The sequence below is a fragment of the Cydia splendana genome, chromosome 17 (genome assembly GCF_910591565.1).
Source record: "Cydia splendana chromosome 17, ilCydSple1.2, whole genome shotgun sequence".
Classification (NCBI taxonomy): Eukaryota; Metazoa; Arthropoda; class Insecta; order Lepidoptera; family Tortricidae; genus Cydia; species Cydia splendana.
This window is the reverse complement of record NC_085976.1, coordinates 17,304,785-17,326,354: the sequence shown is the minus strand read 5'-3', so window position 1 is coordinate 17,326,354 and position 21,570 is coordinate 17,304,785. Positions and strand designations below refer to the sequence as shown.

Here is a 21,570-nt window from a genome sequence, read left to right as displayed (position 1 = left end):
ATCTAATGTCTATGTAGTTACAACACTGCCTTAGAATTTGATCTTTAGATAAGTACAATGTTACTAATGTATTGAACATTTACATGTTAAATGAGATTTTTGTACAAAGTTCTTTGGTGATCTTCTGTTGTCTGATATTTTGTACAGCCGAGCCGCTATCAGATATATTAAAAATATATTATGCGCTTGCACGTAAATAATGCTTTGTTCAGATATTTGTGAATAGCTTGGCCGCACCAATATATCTGATGGCGACAGTACATACACACTTAGCTTGAACGTAATGTTTCCGGGTCTATTATAAGGAACATAGCGTCAATATGTTGGCGTATGTCAGAGAAAAACGTTCTTATACATAATTAATTAATTATACTGTGGTTCTAAAAAGTCCCACGGTTTATAAAATAATTCTAAAACCGTAAACGATTAATTTAATAAAGAACAAAAGTTAAGGAGACAAAATTGTGTAATTTGTAGGTTATAAATAAAAGAAAAATTATGTTATAGTGATATATTTCGTTTTATAATATAGATGACATCTTAATCCAAAATGTGTTTTATTCCTTGACATTTACTAGCTATCTGTATGGTTATATTTGCATTTATAATATTAATGTATTAACTGCAGTAAATAAAATAAAAATAGCATTTAACTGCAGTAAGTGGGGTATGGTATAATTGAATGTATTCTACATCGTAGGAGTACAAAAAAAAAACCAAACGACATCTTGCTGTTTGGGTTTGAGGTCGTTACAACTGTCTCGATAAATATTAGACTGTTGAAAAAATTATACAGACGGCGATAAAAGCCGGCATCAAACCAATTTTTGTTTGTTTTTTTACAAAAAAAACTCAATTACTGACTCATGGATTAATTAAAATTTGAACTAATTTTAATAACAAAACTTCCGTGAGACACAGACATATTAAATATATTAAGAACGGGTAACTCACGTAATTTAAGTCGAAAAAAGCTCGACATGTTTCACTCCGTACGGAGGAGTGTCATCAGGAGCTTGCGTTGACGGTGACGAACGGATGAGTGACCCGTTCTTAACCTTTTCGACGCCGTGTCAAAAATAAAAGCTGTCACTCGGACGACGTGTCACCGAAGTGTGATGCGGATATATCGGTCATTGGCGTCCAAAAGGTTAATATATTTGAAATAACATTTTATTAATTTACGTATTGAAAGCCTGTGCCACCTGGTTGGCTAATAGCGAAGCGATGGCCATGTTGGGACAGTTCGCAGTAACCCTGGTCGAATCCGAGTCGATCCTCACGGAGAGCAACACCAGGTCTTGAGATGACATCATACGCCCAGCAAATCTGAGGAAAAAGGTTAAATATATTAGTTTATTTATCCCTAGAGTTCAAGAAGCAATTGTTTTGTATTTGAATACTTGTAAAGGGGCCCACTGATTAACAGTCCGCCGGACGGTATCGGCCTGTCAGTTAGAACAAAATTTTCACAGTTCCGAACAACTGACAGGCCGACACCGGCGGGCGGACTGTAAATCAGTGGGCCCCTTAACAGTCCAGTTCCCAAGCATCAAGACAGAGAAAACAATACATGCTCACTCCATACATCAGTTTTAGTACCAAAACGACTATTATTTTCGTAGTCGACATCTAGCATCGAGTAGCGGAATTATCAGTCCTGCTACTTGACAATAGATGTTCCGATATCGAAAAGTCTAATGCTCAACAATTTTCAGCTAATATTATAACCGGATTAATCGGAACTCTATTTTCAACTCCTTCAGTTTTAAATATTAGTTGTAAATTGTTGTTCAATACATTTTTCGTGGGTCTCGACACGAGAGAATTCAAGTATCAAGTAGCGGTACTGATAATTCCGCTACTCGATGCTAGATGTCGATGCGAAAATAATAGTCGTTTTGGTATCAAAACTGATGTATGGAGTGAGCACTCTATTCTTACTATATTTCTCTATAGTTCGACTGACAATAAAAGTTAGAAATAAAACTGAAAATCTAGGTAGGTATGTACAATAGGTAGTAGAGTTCTATCAAGAAGTAGTTTTTAGCTTTTAAAAGGTTAAGTGGTTAAGCAGTAACTAAAAAGGATAAAAGTATAAACAAACGAGACATCTGTTTCCTCACAAAATGGACCTTAACGCAATATTAAAAGAGTCCATATTCCGTTACCTCAGGAATTCCCCTTCTGCCGTTATGGCGGCCACATTCGCCGTTTCGAAAACACGTTTGCAGATCGCCGCTTCATCTTCCAGCTTCGCCGCTTTTTTATCGCACTGAAATGGAAAGTAAGGAAATAGTAGTTTTCACATCACCTATTCGAAAAAGGGCTTTTTCTTCCCCGCTAGGAGGGATCAAAGTGGCACTTTTCTTCCCTGCTAGGAGGGATCAAAGTAGGGCTTGCATTCCGGAATTCCGGAATTTCGAAATTCCGGAATCTCGGACAAATTTTCCGATATTACGATTCCGGAATTGATACAACTGAATATCGAAAATTCCGGAATTGGATTTAAGTACTTTTTTTAGGTTTTAATACGTTTATCATTGAAAATTATTAAGAAACTACACTGTACTGGTGTTTTTTGTTGTTATTAAGTGCCTCTTAGTCATTCAGTGAACTATAGTATAGGTACATTTAACTTTTCCGTTTGCTAAAGCGGAAAGAGACAATAATGGACTCATAAAAAAAGCAAAGCCATTTACTTGCTTAGAATAGTCAGAATAGTCTGAATCCCTACATAAGCGAATTTTAAGAATTTTAATTTAAAAATATTTGGACTTTTTATCTTCGATTCAGAGAGGTTTTCTCTATCAACGATTTAGGATCCTGTGGAAGCACATAATATATGATATTCTGAATCATAATTAGGAACTAGGAAGGAAAAAGCCAAACTTAGACCTTCAACTTCTTAAACAACACCACTACCTACTAGGTTAGGAAGAGTAGGAAGCTATTATATTTAACTATTTTATAAAATTATGCATCGAATGGTTTGCTAGCCACTATAGTTTCCCCAAATACATACCCCGTATCATAGAAGTGAATAAATATAACCATTTTAATAAGGTGGGTAAATAAGAAGTGAAAAAAAAAAACGGACTTCAAATTAAATTTCTTACAATACACATTTTTTGTTGTTTTTTACTAAAAAATCGAATAAAAATACGATAAACTAACTAACTAACTAATTCCGGAACCAGTTCCGGAATTGGAATCCAATATCGAAAATCAGTTCCGGAATTGGAAACCATCCGATATTGCAAGCCCTAGATCAAAGTTGTACTTTTCTGTTCTTGGACTTGGAGTTACTCTCTATTGCAATCAATTCTCTTTTACCATTCTCTAAGGGCGAGAAAGTAGAAGTCAAATCATTGGGGATTCTGATGGGGCATCATCGGATTATGGGTTGTGCCTCTGTGCTGCCATCTAGAGTTCACGTACGGTTACTGTCTTACCTCGGTCATGCCACGAAGTCTTTTCTGTTCTGTGTCCCAACGCGCTTCTGACATGGTGACCGCTCGCATAAGTTCGCCGACAGGTGGCGTTATTGACACTGACACTTCGCCTGCAAATAACATCATAAAAGTATGTGTGGAAATTGTACTACTCATTAAGGTCTCTGCCCATTATTCTTTATTTCTTTATTGCACCGTATCATACCATGACCGTGCTGTGAACGTATCAGGCACGGAATGTAACGCGATACGGACTACTATGCCCACTACACCGTGTCCACATTGTTTCATATCCGTACATAACGGGTTTAGTGCCCGTAGTAACCGCGCATCATCCCCATATCATCCGCCTATAATCCCCGTAGCATTCGCGTTTCATACCCTTAGTACCCGCGTTTTATCCGCGAGAGCATGACTCGTCAGGAAGAGCGAGCGAATAGTTATCAGACTGGTAAGAGCGAGCAAGAAATATAGCAACGCGTTTATAACAGGCTTAGAACGGTCACCATACGCGGTTATAACCCGTATGCCCACCGTTTCGCCGCCTGCACGCACCGTTCTGGCAACGTTGCGTGCCATGCACGGAGCGTTTCGGCACCGGCAAAATATCCTCGCCGATTATTTTTGACGGTCCGTGCATGGCACGCGACGGGTATGGTCGGTGACGGAACGGGCTAGTGGGCATAGTCTCATACTTTTTAATACAACGAATATTTTTTTGCCTGACACGTTTATAGCACGGTCTTGGTATGATACGGTGTAGTGGGCAGAGACCTTTAATGTTTAATTAAAATTGAGGTGTGATTGTAATTTAAACTATTTAAAGATGTGGCGAACTGGCGCGCCAATAAGATTTTAATCCTTTAAATGCCATTCATTATATCCATAGTAAAAAAAAAACATTTAAACGGAAATAAAAAACCTCAGCGAATTCGATTAACCGTTATTCTTCTAATCCTAAAACTAGTGTCTGCGAGCTGTATACCTCGCTCGGTTAAGGCCTAGGGCTAAGTTACTTACCCAAAGAAGAGATAACAGTGAATTCCACAGGCTGTATGGAATCTTGGAAGTCTACTCCAAGAGTGGTGCTGGCGGACGCGCCGGGCGCGAGGCCTGCTATGCTCGCGAAGTCGTGGATGGAACGGGACCCTGTTAGCGTCTGTGAATAATATACTAATTGTTTAGTTTATCGTAGCGATTGTAATCACCAAATATTTATATAATATTCTCCTATAAAGGCCCAAGGACCAAGGTCCTATTCAGTTCGATGAAATTTAAATCATATTCAATTAGAACAGAGTTGAATTTGCTTTGTTTTAATAAAATTCAAACAAAACAAAATCAACTCTATGCCCTACACTGTAGGTTCAAATTTCAGTAACAAAATTTGGATTTTTCATTTGTATAGCTGGGCCTTAGGAGGCTATAGGCTCGGAACAGGTTTAAATTTACCGGTTTATTCACGTTTGGTTCTATCTATACTTATAAACAATCAAAAAATATTGTTATGTGAAATTATCATGATACATTTAGATAAGGATAATTTCTTGTTTCATGCTTTTCGCCAGGCCAGGCCGCGGGACGTCACGCGGGATATCACTTAAACGTGGCGTGGGTAATTGTCTTCGTCCGACCTTTTTCGTTTCAGGGTTTGGTTTGGAGCGCGCGCAGTGCGCCCCATTTATCAGAATTCGCCCGACTCCTGTATGAGGGCGCCCGGCGTTAGGGCGCGCACTCAAATATTATGGCGTGTCGTCTGGCTTTATATTAATCACTTATAACTAGTGTCCGGAGTAGCGGTGGCAAATTTCACACAGAGGGTAATGGAGTCGTTTTTACAATATTTTTTTAAGATTGAATAAATAAATTATTCATTTACCTAAAGTACTTAGTATGGTACTCGTAAATTGGAAGTAAGTACTTGAATCTTATTTTTATAAAACGATTTCAGGAACACCCAAATGTTATGTCGTAAACGCTTTGGGTTATTATTCAATTTATTTTAACAAATGTGACCATTCATCGATATAATATTTGTTTACCATATGCAACCTTTCTTCTTTGATCAGATGTTTAGCAGATAGAAGAATCATATGGCAGGTATTACTTCTTAGTCTAGTAATTTTAGTAGTGACTAATATTTTGATAAAAAAACATATTACCTCGCTATTATGCTCGCAACATAATTTATAGCAATATTATGCAAAATTAATCATTTAATCGTTATTCGTTTAGTCATAAAAATACTTAGGTGACTCCATTACCTCCTGTGTGAAATTTGCCACCGCCACGCCGGACGCTACTTGTAACACTTAACTGACCTTTTTATTAATCCTAATATTCCCGATATCCTCCTGCGTGCAGTTGGTGAAGGTGATCTCTACGGCGCACATGGCGGCGGAGTAGAGGTGCGGCGCGCGCGGCCAGCGGCGGGTGGCTGCCAGGCCGCGTGACGTCACGCGGGAGATCACTTCGGTAGCCGTGGTGGGGGTGAAAGCGGGCGAGACGGGGGTGATAGCGTCTATAGAAGAAATTACATTTTATTGTAAGTATCTCTGCTGCCGACTATAGACTAGGAGAAACATCGGATGAAAATGTGAGACGCAATGCCCATTGGACAAAGATCTTGGATAAGTGGAATAGCACCCTTAGATAGTTTACCCTTTCACCTTCTTTCATATCATAGTAGATATGGTAGATTTTTAAGGTAAGTAGGTAGAATCGTAGGTATCCCCATAAAAAAGACCACAGACAGACACACATATTATTTACTTCCAGGGCATTACCTGACTAAAACAATTTACGTGATGTACCTTAACCCTCTACTAACTAATCTACTTTAATAGAACTCAACCAGAATTGATTATAAATTAAGAAAAATAGATTAATTTGGCCATGTGATCGTCTAGTGAAATTAATACATTGTGAACCTTAGTACCCATCGTCTTTTATGTGCAGACTGATTAGATTTGGATTCAAAATATTACCCCTAAAATACCCTATGTAATTGTAAATATTGCTACTGTAATTTATATATTATAACACTATCGTATGAAAAACAAAATCATATGAAGAATAAATAATAAATTATATTTTTTAGATTTTATCTCCTACCGAGCCCTACCGTGACCAGTTACCATGAACAGTAGTATAAGCCCTTGTTGTTTGTAATTATATTTTCCTTTTATATCCATTCGCTAACCTAGCTAGCTAAAGGAAAATATTTATATGTAAATGATGCAAATATTAATACGTACAAACATACTTTATCTACTGTCACGCCTCGGATGAAGTCGGGTCTCTAAACTAAATAATACCTATTTTATTTTGTTTTGTTTTTTAATAGGTATTTCTAAGCACTATGTAACATTTACTTTTATCTGCGTTTCGGAACCTATTTCAGACAAGAAGAAACGCCAAGAAACTCATCTGAATATTCTTACTATAAATGTATGGAATACTGAAGCAATCGTCTATTAAACATGATTTAATACCCTTAGTTACCCCGATATAGAAAAGCTCAAATTGTCACTAGTGAACTGCTTCGCCTGTCACTAGCTCCCTATAACAAAATTATTTAGTATGTCCTCAAATAACTTTGTTCCCCTATCTCACCCAATATAATAATGTATTACCTTTAAATCATATCTAATGTACGAGCCTCAGTAACCCATCCATATGCTACTGAAACTAGACTTTAATTTTATTCTGTATTTTAAAACAGTTAACACTCTAATGATTTTAACACTGTGTGTAACCAAAATATATGTGAGAGAATAAATAATAATAAAGAAAGAAATAATAAATAACCCTAACTCCCAAATAATGACTCTACCCTAACTCTACCCCAATGTCCCTATTCTAATGTGTAAATCTAGAGGCGAACCTCTATCTTTACAGGGAGGAGTGTGTGTAAGAGGGACCCTAATTTAAGCTGTAAACGTTCGGCCGACAAAACCGAGGTATTGCAAACCCTAGTGTCTGTGTGATTGCCTCCCTCCGCAGTGTAGGCCGTAGCCAAGGGTACTGACGAATAAGGCGCCCTATTCCAAATATAAAATGTGAATATATAAATATATATAACAAGACCACGCTTCTTCAATTACCAACAGATTTCAGTGAGTAAAGATTACTCCTAATGATCCACACGTGAGATCCTCACATCCCTCTGTCAGACCTTGAAGAGAACGTAAGAGGTATAATCGTCACCTGTGTAGGTAAAAAGGTTGACGCCAGGCCCCTCTCGCGACCTGGACCTAACACTCTACTGGATTCCCGGAAAAGCCTGCTTATCACCGCTAGGTTAGGCGTTTCCGGTTGATTGACCGTGCAATCAGACACTAATCTGGCTCTAAAACACAAAAAACACCAAAACACACGTAAGTATTTACACTGAACTAACAATTGAACAGTCTGACAAAAAGCAGCATAGTAGCTACGTAAAGTCAAACATCCAATCGTCAAAATAACACCTTTGTTTTAACGTCTACGGGCGAGCCAGAGATCGTGACAATCCGACGGACAAAAATAGAATAACCAGTTCCCAGCTTGGCGTGGGGGTATTTATAACCATAAAAGACATTAACGAAACGCGTTTGACGCATTTGACGCGTTAGGCGCACTTCAATATAAGATCTTTGTTATTTATTTCCTTTAAACTCGAGTACCAATCTTGAGTAGTTTTAGCAAAGAGATGTGATTCCCATAAGACAAGTAAAGTCAAAAGAAACCCCTCGCCTCGGAAATCAAGACAAAGTTACTCTCTAACAGATGGCGCCACTCCCTTGATATTAAACAATTCTAACTCACATCAATGTAAAAAAACACGGATCAAAGCACATGACGATCCAAAATTAATAAAAATCATTTATGTCTATATGTAAATATATAAGTTTTATGGATATTTTTATACATTTTCATCTTTAGTTTCAATACTGCGTCAACAGATGGCAGCATAACCTTCACGACTACAAAATTCACCGACAGTCATTCTCTATACACATTCCATTCTCTTTGATTTCAGCGAATCACTTTTTCTGATTAATGGCCCACTACGAAACTTGACTCTGTTAAGTTTTTTGTTTGTTGTTTCGGATTTCTCGTGAGAATGTTTTGTTTTTATTTAAAATTAATTTACTGAATGCATACATTATAGTTACTTACATGTATTTATTTTAATTAACATTTGTATATAATAATTGAGGTTTTAAAGTTTATGAAAATATTATCGATTAATCAGCTGTGTCAATCATTATTTATGTTAACTAGATCAGTTAGTGCGTCTAGTTACAGTGATAACAAATATCATTGAGAATATTCTGATCAGATATCTCGCAAAGAATTCTCATAAATAAAGTGCAGTATTATGTAACACTAGTTACCCGCCCCGGCTTCGCACGGGTTAATAAATCATACCTAAACCTAAACATTCCTCAAGAATCACTCTATTGATAGGTGAAAACCGTTTAGTAGTTTTTAAATTTATCGCGAACTTACAAACAGATAGACGCGTCGAGGACTTTGTTTTATAAGGTGTAGTCACAGACTAATAATAGTACTACCGTACAGAAAGGACACTTCCTACAAAACCGAAGTTTGACAGCGATTCAGGGACGAATCATGCTATACCTTTCTAATGTATGGCACTATCCCTTTCGGCTATTTAGGGTTGTCAAAATTCAAGTCATTATATTATCTGCGGCCGTGCACGCAAAAGGTCGTCAAGTGGTGCCAACCCAAATAATTGCTCGGAGCAATGCTGAGCCGAATGGAGCCGATTTTGCCCGAAGTCAGGAGTGTCTTCCCACTGGTGTAGTGATTAGTTAGCATACGTACCATCGCCAATAGCCCCAGGCCCAACGCTGGGCGGCGACAGGAAACCCCCACACGTCGGCGTCATAGTAGGTAGAGAACTGGCAACTTCGTCTAACTCCAGTAACAATTCCAAATTTGACTTCTCGTTGGATTTAGGTTCCGGTTTCGACTTGGATTCTGGTTTTTCTGGCACCTATACAAATATTTAAATAAATTGTCAGGTGTTAACATAAAAGTATTAAAAACGCCACTATGAAACTAAAAAGTCGCATAGGTACCTACCTAATGATAATCTATACCTAGTCTTGACGAGGGTATGTATAATTATGTATATGTATTACTAATATTATGTCACTAATGCTAATGTCTGGCGGTTAAAAGGTTAGATAATATTATAATGCAATAAATAAATAAAAAATAACTTACCTTCACTCGTGAATAAATAAAATAAATCATGCACACTTTTAGTAATAAAAATATGTGAGTAAATAAAACGTAAATAGAAAAAGGGAAGTGCTGAATAAAATTATATTGCATAGAAATATTTATTATACACACTTAACATAACTTTTAAGTAAATTACAATAGGTACATAAATAATTAGATAACCATAAACCAACAAAAACATTAAATATTAATTAATAGATGCGCAAAGAATTAGCTATTCTTACCTTAATAATATTTCTTGTATTACCAAAGCCAAACTACAAATTTTAAAATAGTACAATATTCTCTACCGATGCAACAGATTACGCCTAAAGATAATTGAAGTGTGCAAAAGGGACGCCTTCTCGTATATGAGCATTTCGTGAGTACGAGAAAGACAGGAAACTAATTACTTAAGGGGCTACCTGAGGTTTTCATCGATTTTTGACAAGTTTTGAATCGTATCTCCTTTTTTTGCACTACAGATAGAATTATAAGACAAAGGGTTATCGCTTTTTCAATCTTTTATCTCCGGTTTTGTCCACCGGATTTTGAAAAAAATTAATACTTATTTTTTTATGAATTTTTTAAACATTGTCTAAAAAAACACTTTTTTCGTATCTAGTTTGCAGTGAAGGATCTTACATGTACGAAATCTACATATTTGGGTTTGTCTTTGACGTCTCGAAAAACGTGTCCAGGGTTTTAATTTTAAACTAATTAACACAAAAGTTATAGCCAGAAAACCAGTTTTTTAGCCTAAAATTGTTCAACGTTGATGCCAAATATCTCGAAAACAATAAACTTTGAAGTAAATATGGGATACTATATTGCTTAAAGCCGTTGCTGTTAATAAAATAAGCTACAAAAAACATTAGAAAACTAAGGGATTCAAATCGAAGGTCATTGGCGTGGGGTAGCCCCTTAAGACGGTTGTCTATTGTTTGTCCGAAAATTATATAAAATAATACTCATATGCCCGAATTTTATTTGCCCGAATTTCATTTGCCCGAATTGTTTGTTTACCATAAAAATGAAGTGACAAACTTTTTTTTTACCCGATTATTAGATTCCAGAACGTACGAGTGCCATAAGTGTTGTTGTCCATATTATTAATTGTAATAATATTATTTAATAGAATATTTAAACCTCACCTAACCCACTTTTCCAGTAGTATTTCTTTTCTGTAAGGGTCGCAGTTCAAACCTAACCCATTTTTCTAGTAGCATTTGGTCTTTGTAAGGGTCGCAATTCAAACCTAACCTAACCCACTTTTCTGATAGCATTTCTTTTCTGTAAGGGTCGCAATTCAAACCTAACCTAACCTACTTTTCTAGTAGCATTTATTTTTGTGTGGAGTGCAGTTCAAACCTAACCTAACCCACTTTTCCAATAGCATTTCTTTTCTGTAAGGGTCGCAGTTCAAACCTAACCTAACCCACTTTTCCAATAGCATTTCTTTTCTGTAAGGGTCGCAGTTCAAACCTAACCTAACCCACTTTTCCAATAGCATTTCTTTTGTGTAAGGGTCGCAGTTCAAACCTAACCTAACCCACTTTTCCAGTAGCATTACTTTTCTGTAAGGGTCGCAGTTCAAACCTAACCTAACCCATTTTTCTAGTAGCATTTGGTTTCTGTAAAAAAAAAATATTATGGCTAGTGATAATTATGGCTTACAATGATGATGACACATTTGTCATGTCATTACATTATTGAAATTGATTTTATGGGAAACAAAGTTTCTGGCACGTGACTAATATTGTAAACAATAAGTATTGCATATGTAATTATGGGAAACAATATAATGGCTGTTGACTATTATGGCAAATGAAATTATGGCAAATGAAATTCTGGCAAGTAGGTGTATACCACTTAAGACATTCCATTCGCTTTCTAGCTACCAGCTTGAATATACTAAAACGTAAAGCCCGCTCCACATTTGTGCGCGAATCGCGCCGCGATTCGCGCACGGTATGGAGGGCCCTTAAGGTTAGCGGATTTGATAATACGAAAGACTGCGGTGGTTATATCTAGGAATATACCTGATATAATAAACTGACTAAATGATGACTAAATAATGAGACCAATCACATAGAGTTGAACAAAGAGCAGTCTGCAACGATTTTGATAGCCCACGCAGTGCAAGTGTTATTTTAAACGTCAAACGTCTATGTAATTATGACGTATAAATGACACTTGCACTGCGTGTGCTATCAAAATCGTTGCAGACTTCTCTTGGTCTAACACTATTAATTTTGATTTCAATACACTGACACTCCAATGACACTCTACAATCACACACACACACATCATTCCGATTTTTGCCGCGCTTTTGATCATTGACAAACAATCTTGGACATAGGGGGTATTACTGCAATGTTCTGCCGATGCCGCCTGAGTGCAGCACTAGCAGATATTGTAAACCAAAGAGTAACTTAATACATACCATACTTTAAACAGTTTTTTGACAAGGGGCTGTCCATAAATTACGTCATCGATTTTTGACGATTTTGGACCCCCCCCCCTAAAATAATCCAAAAATCATGCTTCGAATGACCCCGTTTCCTCCTACGTCATGCTACCATCATCCCCCTAATTTGACTTGAATTTGAATAAAATGACGTAATTTATGAATAGCCCCCAAGTCTTCACTATAACATTGATGCATCAGGCGGTTTGTTGACAGAGAGCCTATCGCGAAACGAGAAAATAGAAATTTCGTTATCTGCTTCTCTACCGCTCGAATATTCAAGAGAACCAAGAGTGATAGAGAGGCAGATAACGAAATTTAGATATTTGTGTTTCGCGGTAGGCTATAAGTATGTGCCAATAATCCCTATTTTAGATCTGTGATCGATCAACTGAGCGTAAGTTTGAAGTGCGGTGTCAAAACTATATACAGTTTACACATTACACATTACTTCTACCACCACTATATCTACTTTTGTACCTTCTCCTTGGCCTCTGTGGAATGATCGGTGGTCTCCGCCGAGCTGTCTGAAGCGCTCTCCTCGTCGGAACTGGATGAATCACTGTCCGAATCGCTCTCCGAAGTTCCGGAGTTGCTGCGAGGAAATGTTTGTGGATTTAATTCACTATTGACTAGCGTCAGTCTAAAAAGTTACAGTGGTCCGACGCCTTTGATGTTTGACGACCGCACAAGAACACAGTAGGGTTGTCACAGACTTTTACACAGCTGCCTAAGATTTACAATTGACTTACTATAAGGCACGCTAGCCCTGTAAGTAGTACCGAGCTACTAACAATGGCGTTGTATGCAGCTCGGGTGCACGCGACCAACCCCTCGCACCCCGCACGATTGCCCTGTCTAGTCGGCTTCGTCGAATGACTGTATTGTTTTATAGACTGTGCTAGCGTAGTCACTATAGTCTTACCCGCCCCTTATTCATAAACGTCTATTGGGAGCGTTCAAGTATTACGTAACGCAATTTTTGTACATTTTTGACCCCCCCTCCCTCCCTTTTCTGTACCTTTGTTATTGTTTTAATCGCGTTAATATTATTAATTAATTTGAAATGTCTAAAATTTTGAGAAAAATCACGTTTTAAAAAATGCGTGAGAGAATCTCTCTACGCGACCGTTCTGAAGGGTTAAAAAACAATGTTACGTAACGCGTAGTTCAAACCCCCCCTCCCGCCCCTGTAACGCATCGTAACGTTTTACAAGACACCCCCTCCCCCCCAAATTCGTTACGTAATACTTGAACGCTCCACTAAAGTTGCCAAGCCGATAATAATTGTTTGTCCCTTTCCGACGTATTGGTATGATGTAAAGGGACAAACGATTATTACCGGCTTGTCAACTTTAGAAGACGTTTATGAATAAAGGGGTGTATCTTTAGGTATTTAAATAAAAGTTAACAAAATCTACCCTTAAATGGCTTCTTAAGCCAGTTGATGGTAGATGAAAACATTACACGATCAAATAATGTAGGTTAAAGTCAGGTCGTTCAGTGACTGATCCAGGCGGTTTTGTTTGTTTACTTTTATTTTTAGATACCTAAAGATACAGACTATAGGCGTTTGCATTAAACTGGGTTCTGATTTTATATTCTATTTAAAAACCGGGCAAGTGCGAGTCGGACTCGCGCACGAAGGGTTCCGTACCATAATAAAAAAAAAAAACAAAAAAAAAAGCAAAAAAAAAACGGTCACCCATCCAAATACTGACCACTCCCGACGTTGCTTAACTTTGGTCAAAAATCACGTTTGTTGTATGCGAGCCCCATTTAAATCTTTATTTTATTCTGTTTTTAGTATTTGTTGTTATAGCGGCAACAGAAATACATCATCTGTGAAAATTTCAACTGTCTAGCTATCACGGTTCGTGAGATACAGCCTGGTGACAGACGGACGGACGGACGGACGGACGGACAGCGAAGTCTTAGTAATAGGGTCCCGTTTTACCCTTTGGGTACGGAACCCTAAAAAAGGCCAAAGTAATAATTACATAAGTAATATAAACACATTTTCAGGGAATATAAACTTTTATTATCATTATCATACCTGTTGTAGTTGTTAGCCTCTTTTGCTTTCTCCACTTTCTTATCCGCATCGTTGCTATCCTCTCTGTAAACAAATAGTAGTTTGTGTTACAAGGGATCAAAATGATATATTGCCGTCAAGGGCGTACATTGAATCCTGAGCGTAATGAGGGATTCAAGTGTTAACGCCCAAGACGAAATAATCTTGATACCGTGTGACACATACTGCTTTTCACATCAACTATGAGGAAATTGTTATGTTCCAAAATATGTATTATTAGACCAAAAAAAAAATAGTATGCAAGAAAGAAAAAATCGTGTCCTAGAACAGAAAAGTACAACTTTGATCCCTCCTACGAGTAGCAGGGAAGAAAAGTGCCACTTTGATCCCTCCTAGCGGGGAAGAAAAAGCCGTTTTTCGAATAGGTGATGTGAAAAAAACATGTTTGTATATTTAATTTTATAACTGGAAACAATTTGACAAAATTAAAAAGTTTTCATTGTTTTCAATGTTTATTAGGGTTCCGTACCCAAAGGGTAAAACGGGACCCTATTACTAAGACTTCGCTGTCCGTCCGTCCGTCCGTCCGTCCGTCCGTCCGTCCGTCCGTCTGTCACCAGGCTGTATCTCACGAACCGTGATAGCTAGACAGTTGAAATTTTCACAGATGATGTATTTCTGTTGCCGCTATTTATTTATTTATTTATTTATTTAAAATTTTAAATCAGGCAACAAGGCCCATATTACAAATACCTTACAGACTAACATACATATATATATATTATAAACTTAAAAACTAAACACTATTTATGCAACAAAACGCTATGCTATAACAACAAATACTAAAAACAGAATAAAATAAAGATTTAAATGGGGCTCCCATACAACAAACGTGATTTTTGACCAAAGTTAAGCAACGTCGGGAGTGGTCAGTATTTGGATGGGTGACCGTTTTTTTTTTTTGCTTTATTTTGTTTTTTTTTTTGCATTATGGTACGGAACCCTTCGTGCGCGAGTCCGACTCGCACTTGCCCGGTTTTTTTTTATAATACTTATTTAAAACTTTCGCGTTTTGAACACATATCAACTCGCATTTATAGACGGATCTATCGCGAATTTATGTTATTACCTTTATTTACCGACGTTTCGACACAGGTTTCACTGGTCGTGGTCGCGGCAAAATTCGCGATAGACCCGTCTATAAATGTGAGTTAATTTTGTTTCTATTTTTCGTTTTATTTGCAACACATTATGAACAACTTTAAAAGTAAATTTTAAGTCTCTAGAAATATGAAATCTAGAAATATAAAATGCGAAATTCGATATTATGAGAACTATTATTTAGAGCCACTTTAGTGACTGTGGTGTTCATCCTGTGTAACAAACATTTGCCTTAAGGGTAACATTCCATTTCTAACCGCAGCTGCATTACTGTCAGTTTTACTATGGAAATTGACAATGACAGCGACGCGTTCAGTACCGGTAGTGCAGCTGCGGTTAGAAATGGAATGTTACCATAAGGGCCTACTAATTAAAGCCGCCAATACCATAGCATTGACGTATTATATCTATGGACTGGCCTTACGGGCACTAAAATGGTACTAGTTCAGCGGAGTGACTCACCAATTCGAGCCAATCGCGCAGCCTAACGCAGCTAGTTGCGACCGTTCGCGCGCGTGATGCGAACTCATCAACCAATCGCGTGCGTGATGCGAACTCATCAACCAATCGCGTTGTAGCGGTGTCACACCGCTGTACTGGCCCCATTCTTATTGCCCGTAAGGCCAGTCCTGAGATTTTATACGTCAATGCCCGCTAGCTTGTTTCCCCCCGCCAGCACGCACACAGTCTCCATGGTATAATAATATACTCCGCCTGGTACTCCATTCCCGTCTTTTCTAGGTCACCTAACTGACACAAGCCTACGTCATCATGCGACAGCGCTATATGATAATATGCGATAGCGCTATATATAGCGGCCATGTTGTTGTGACGTAGGCCTGTGTCACTGTGGGAATAGAAGACCATGTTTTATTAGACTATGACAGTCTCTAGATGTATGTTGGACTTACTCATCTGAAGACTCTTCGGAGCTGGACTCTTCTGATGATGAGGACCCGGACCCGCTGCTTTCTGGCTCCGAGTAGAACGTCTTGTCTTTCTGTGACTAAAAGAAAATTAATTGTATTACTAAAATATCCTCCTAAGGGCCTTAGGAGCTGGGCCAGCCATAAAAATGAAAAACCCAAAATATGCCACTGAAGTCTGAACCTATAGCGCAGGGAATAGAGTTCATTTTGTATTTGTTTGAAAATTTAGCGAAACAAAAGAAATGCAACTCTGTTCCAATTGAATATGATTTGAATTTCATCGAACTGGAGAAGAATTATAGGTAGGACCTTGGGCCTTAGGAGGATATTTCAACTATACATTTTACGAGTTCATACATATGTATACAATTTTTCACCTTATTGCAATGGATTAAATGTGAAGAAATGTGTACTTATTTATGAACTCGACTGTCCTTATTATGTGCGCGAGCGATTCTCGAATGGCGCAGAACTGGTGACACCTTCACGTTGTTTATTTAATATTTTAAGTTGTGTGTATTAATATTATGTTCATTTCTCATAGTCTGTTTAACTCGGGTGTAAGGCATCATTTCAGCCTCGGAGTATTGACGCTCTCACTGCGTTCGAGCGCTAAACTACTTCGGCAGAAATGAGTGGGTTTCATCCCTTGGCTAACAATCTACTATATCATTTAATTGGAGTCATTTTCTTCGTCTCGTTACTTTATTCTATGCTTGAAGCACAAAGTTATTGTAATATTTACGTAAAGCTCTGTTTTCCTAGAATAGCGGTGCCGTCATATAGCGGCCGTCTCCATACATAATAATACGGCTAAATATGGATGTAGTAGTATTTTGTATTGAGACGGCCGCTATATTTATTCATTTTATTTATCATTTGAAATCAGGTAACAAGGCCCATATTACAAATACCTTACGGACTAACATATTATTATATATGCATTTTTATAAACTTAAAAAACTAAACACTATTTAGGCGACAAAACGGCGTGGCTCCGTTGAATCGTCTGCTCTTGTGTCGGATTCGGCAGTTTGCCCCGGAACCTCCCAAACACGACACCCTTCGGCCAGAAGTCGGCGCACTCGATGGTCCCCTGCAGCGGTCGCGGCACGCGCACCACAAACGAGTTAAAGAGCACGTAGTGGCGTGATCGAAGCTGACGGCACCGCTATCCTAGGAAAGCGCTTAAGCCCGGTGAACACTTCCTTTTTTTGAAGTGAAAACTTCTTTAGCGGCGCTGTGCACGTTTTGTGATGGGGAAAAAATGTTAAACCCGCGACAGGTCACGTGACCGACAGATTCGACAGATTGAAAATTCGTAAGACGGACACGTGACCTGGCGGCTTAGCACGGTCGCGTTTTTATCCCTTGTCACCATGCCTGTCACGTTCTAACAAGTATGTAAGTGCGAAAGGGACGCGCATAGTGATAGTCGATAAAAATGGAACCGTGCTGAGCCCGCAGATCGAAAAACTGTTACAATGTCATTGAGTTTTCACTTCTGCCGGCACTCCCGGAGTGCAACCCGTTGTTTTTTTTTTATTGAGAAACAAACAGTCATTCATTAACATTAATCAATAGATTGAGCAGTCAGTAAATAGACCTATAGTTTCCATAATTAACATATCAAAAATACGTAGCCAATGCACGTTTAAATACAACAAGAAAAATCGTATATAAATGCAAAATGTTTTTTACAATACTTACCAGTATACTAACATGTTTACTAGCCGGTGCTTCGATCTCTTGCGCCGGTTCTGCGCGTAGTCGCGCGCCTTGTGCTGTTTCTGGTGGCGTGGGCAGGGGGCGGTACCCCGCCGCCGTACTCCCGATGTATTGGGACAGGGACCCAAAGATGAACTGCTCACGGTCTGTGACACATAGACAAAGTGTTATTGCGGTTGACAACAGGCGGCCCGCGGGCCGCATGCGACCCGCGAACCTCTCACCTGCGGCCCGCGAGCCTCCCTGGCTATTTTGTATGTAATATTGACAAACGAAAATGTCTGATAAAGTCATAAATATTAACAAAGAGAATAGATAGAGAGAGGGGTCCTGTCATAGTAAATTTTGTAGTCACTGTAAATTTACTGCCATCTATCGACACACGACTAAAACTCAAAATGAAAACGTATAAAATTATCAAAAAAAATTATATATATGAATAATTTGAAAAAAAAAAATGGATAAATTGATTTTATTATTTTTATATCATTTTGACCCATGTTCATTCACTGATATCTATGTGTTAAAATTGTTAAATCTGAAACGGTGTCGTCACGCCATCTAGCCGAGCATAGGCTAAAGGTGTGTGCGCCATCTATCCGAGAATGACTTTTTCTTGATTTCCGAGGCACGTTTTTTCCTTAGACTTTATTCATATATTATACGAAGTTACATATGTCTTTGATATTAATAAAGTGGGGCCCGCGTCAACTTCGGTAGCTACTATTTGGCCCTTGGCTGCTAAAAGGTTGCCAACCGCTGTAATCAGGGGTCTCCAAACTTTTTTACCTGAAGGCATATTGCGCCTCAGAAACTTTCGTGCGGGCCACCGTCGGTTTTTGCGCCGGGGGAGGGTGTCTGGTTGCTGCTGATAGGAACAGTTCCACTCTCAATGAATGCTGAACCCCTGGAGCCTGGCTCCCGCGGGCCGGACAGTGGGCACTCGCTTTAGGTGTCGGCGGGCCGGATCGGAACGCGTCGCGGGCCGGATTTGGCCCGCGGGCCGGGGTTTGGAGACCCCTGATCTAGATCATGGTTTACAGTGACATACAGCGTGGATAAAATTATGGGCCTTGGAGGGAAAGTACCTTAAAACCTTAAGTTAACTCATTTTACTTAATAGAAACATTCTTTTACTTTTAAAAAAAATCAAGACTGCATTAAAAGTGGTTTAAAATTCGCTTCCCTCGTCCGGAATCACTAAAAATTAAAAAAATACGATATATTACATTTTATGGATATTTTGTACGACAGACGAATGTAAGACAATGTTTCTTGGAGAAATTTAATATTAATATTTACTAAGCGGGCTTTAAGCAATGTGAAAACCTACTCTAGTAAATAAGAGTTCGAGTAATGTCCATCATTATATATTACATATTTGAAGAATGTATGAAATATGTAGTAGTATATTAATTATATATATTCTAGTATTTTTATTTGTGTATTCTATATGTAGTTTATCAGAATTATTAGTTGTTCAGTTGTTTTCCAATGTTCTAATAAATGCATCTGTTCTCCTTGCACCATATTTACATGTCTCTGTTTGGCCCGATGGTTGACTGGTAGAGAATGCCATTAGGCATTAAGTTCGCCATTTGTACATTATTTTTATGTTTTGTGCAATAAAGTTTAAATAAATAAATAAATATGAGATTACCTTTGAAATTGCTCTGACTCGGCGGCTTCGGTTTGTGGACGTGGAATATCTCTGCCTTGTGTTTAGACAACTCGTTGTCCTGCATACAATAATAATAACTTAAGCCCAGTTTAGACAATGCGAGAACTCGCATGCGAGTTTCATTACATTGCGGTTTTTGATCGGTCGGTTGAATTGGACGTAACCAACAGTCCGCAATGTAACTAAAATCGCATGCGAGTTCGCGCGCCGTCTAAATCAGCCTTTTAACCAGTGATCTATCCAGCAATAGTATAGAGTTGAAAGAGTTATCTTCAATGGCAACTGTCAAAGGTTTGCATAGATGGCGCCATCATAGCTTGCCCCTTTCTCTAGCTTAGTTCTATGAGATTTGGCTTAAAGGTCTGGCATCCATGACGCAAAATCCCAAAAAAAAATTTGACACAGTTCTAGGGACTGACAGGGCAAGCTATGCTGGCGCCATCTGTTAAATACTTCGACCGGCCAACCCCATTACTTTTACCTTTATCACCCTTTACTTTTAACGCTCCACTATATTAGCTGCTACTTATGTTATTTTAGACAAGATAGATCTATACTCCGAACATGTAGTATCATTTCAACATCCCACCTCACATGGCGACCCTGTCAGTGCCTCACACTGTGTTATTAACAGTTTTACATTTTTGTCATCTTTTCTCTAAATAACCTATATTCCAACCAAAATTCATCTTTCTAGCTCTTCTATAAATGCCTAAACATTATGATGATATGAAGTGAGTCACCTGTAGTGTAAATCTTCTTAACATCCTTGCTCGGTAACATACATCGTAACTCGCATCGTAGTGTGCGAGCGTCATTACATAGCGACACACTGGTAACGTGTCGGGTTGCGTAATGGACAGTTTTACGTTTTTTACAGTCGTTTTATTAAAAATAACCCAATTGCCTGCCAAATTTTTTCAGAGCAAAGGAATTTTGTATTAGCTATAAGTGGAAACTGTTTTGGCTTATGTTTTAACTATATCTTTTACCTTATTGTATTATTATGTGCTGTATGTTTCCCAAATAAATAAATAAATAAAAATTTCAATACTCTACACCTTCTAGAAACGCCAAGAAATAATGACGTTTTTATGAGTTACCTGTAATATGAAACGCCGCAGCATCCTTGCTCGGTCGCGTACATCGTAACTCGCATCGTAGTGTGCGAGCGTCATCACGTAGCGACACACTGGTAACGTGTCGGGTTGGGTTATTGACAGTTTGACAGCCAATGATAGTAGCTGGAGTTTCACTAGTTCATCCTGAAAAAAAAACCTATCTTTATCATTTTCGAAAAAAAAGTGGGGTCATCTACTTTTGGATGGTCATGTACAGATGTACTGCATAATTATTTTCCATCGTAATTCCACGGAAACGTACGAACGTATCTTGCTATTTCAGTTCAGTCTCGGTACCAAAAGTACTGAGGTTGACTGGTGTAGCATGACAAATACGAACGTTTCCGAGAAAATACGATGGAAAACAATTATGCATTGTAGTGCATAATTGTTTTCCATCGTATCTTTTACTTCTAGAATCTACAGTTGTAACAGTTGTAACTGTAGATTCTAGAAGTAGAAGATAAAAATGATAAGTTAAAAAAGGTAAAGTTTAAGTCGATTTAGGTCATAAGTACATAATAAGTAATAGTACTACCGTACAGAAAGGAAACTACAAAACCGAAGTTTGACAGCGGCAGGGACAAATCATGCTGTCCCTTTCTAATGTATGGCACTATCCCTTTCGGATATTTTGGGCTGTCAAAATTTCAAGTCATTACCTTATCTGTTGTGTTGTGCACGCAAAGGGTCGTTAAGTGGTGCAATCCTAATAATTGCTCGGAGCAATGCTGAGCCGAATGGAGCCGA

The 21,570-nt window shown here is 38.3% G+C and overlaps 1 protein-coding gene across 1 annotated transcript in view; it reads right to left on the bottom strand.

Annotated features, from left to right (window-relative positions):
- Window positions 1-584: 584 nt before the first annotated feature.
- Window positions 585-21,570, bottom strand: part of LOC134798939 (AP-3 complex subunit beta-2) — a 42,154-nt gene continuing 21,168 nt past the window's right edge. Inside the window, exons 14-25 of the mRNA XM_063771372.1 lie at window positions 20,803-20,964; window positions 19,679-19,757; window positions 18,001-18,164; window positions 16,273-16,367; window positions 14,222-14,284; window positions 12,646-12,760; window positions 9,291-9,462; window positions 5,777-5,976; window positions 4,476-4,614; window positions 3,456-3,565; window positions 2,172-2,275; window positions 585-1,329 (exon numbers count right to left, since the gene is read on the bottom strand). Of these exons, the coding sequence (XP_063627442.1) occupies window positions 1,182-1,329; window positions 2,172-2,275; window positions 3,456-3,565; window positions 4,476-4,614; window positions 5,777-5,976; window positions 9,291-9,462; window positions 12,646-12,760; window positions 14,222-14,284; window positions 16,273-16,367; window positions 18,001-18,164; window positions 19,679-19,757; window positions 20,803-20,964 (1,551 nt within the window). The 3' untranslated portion in view covers window positions 585-1,181. The remainder of the gene's footprint in view (window positions 1,330-2,171; window positions 2,276-3,455; window positions 3,566-4,475; window positions 4,615-5,776; window positions 5,977-9,290; window positions 9,463-12,645; window positions 12,761-14,221; window positions 14,285-16,272; window positions 16,368-18,000; window positions 18,165-19,678; window positions 19,758-20,802; window positions 20,965-21,570) is intronic.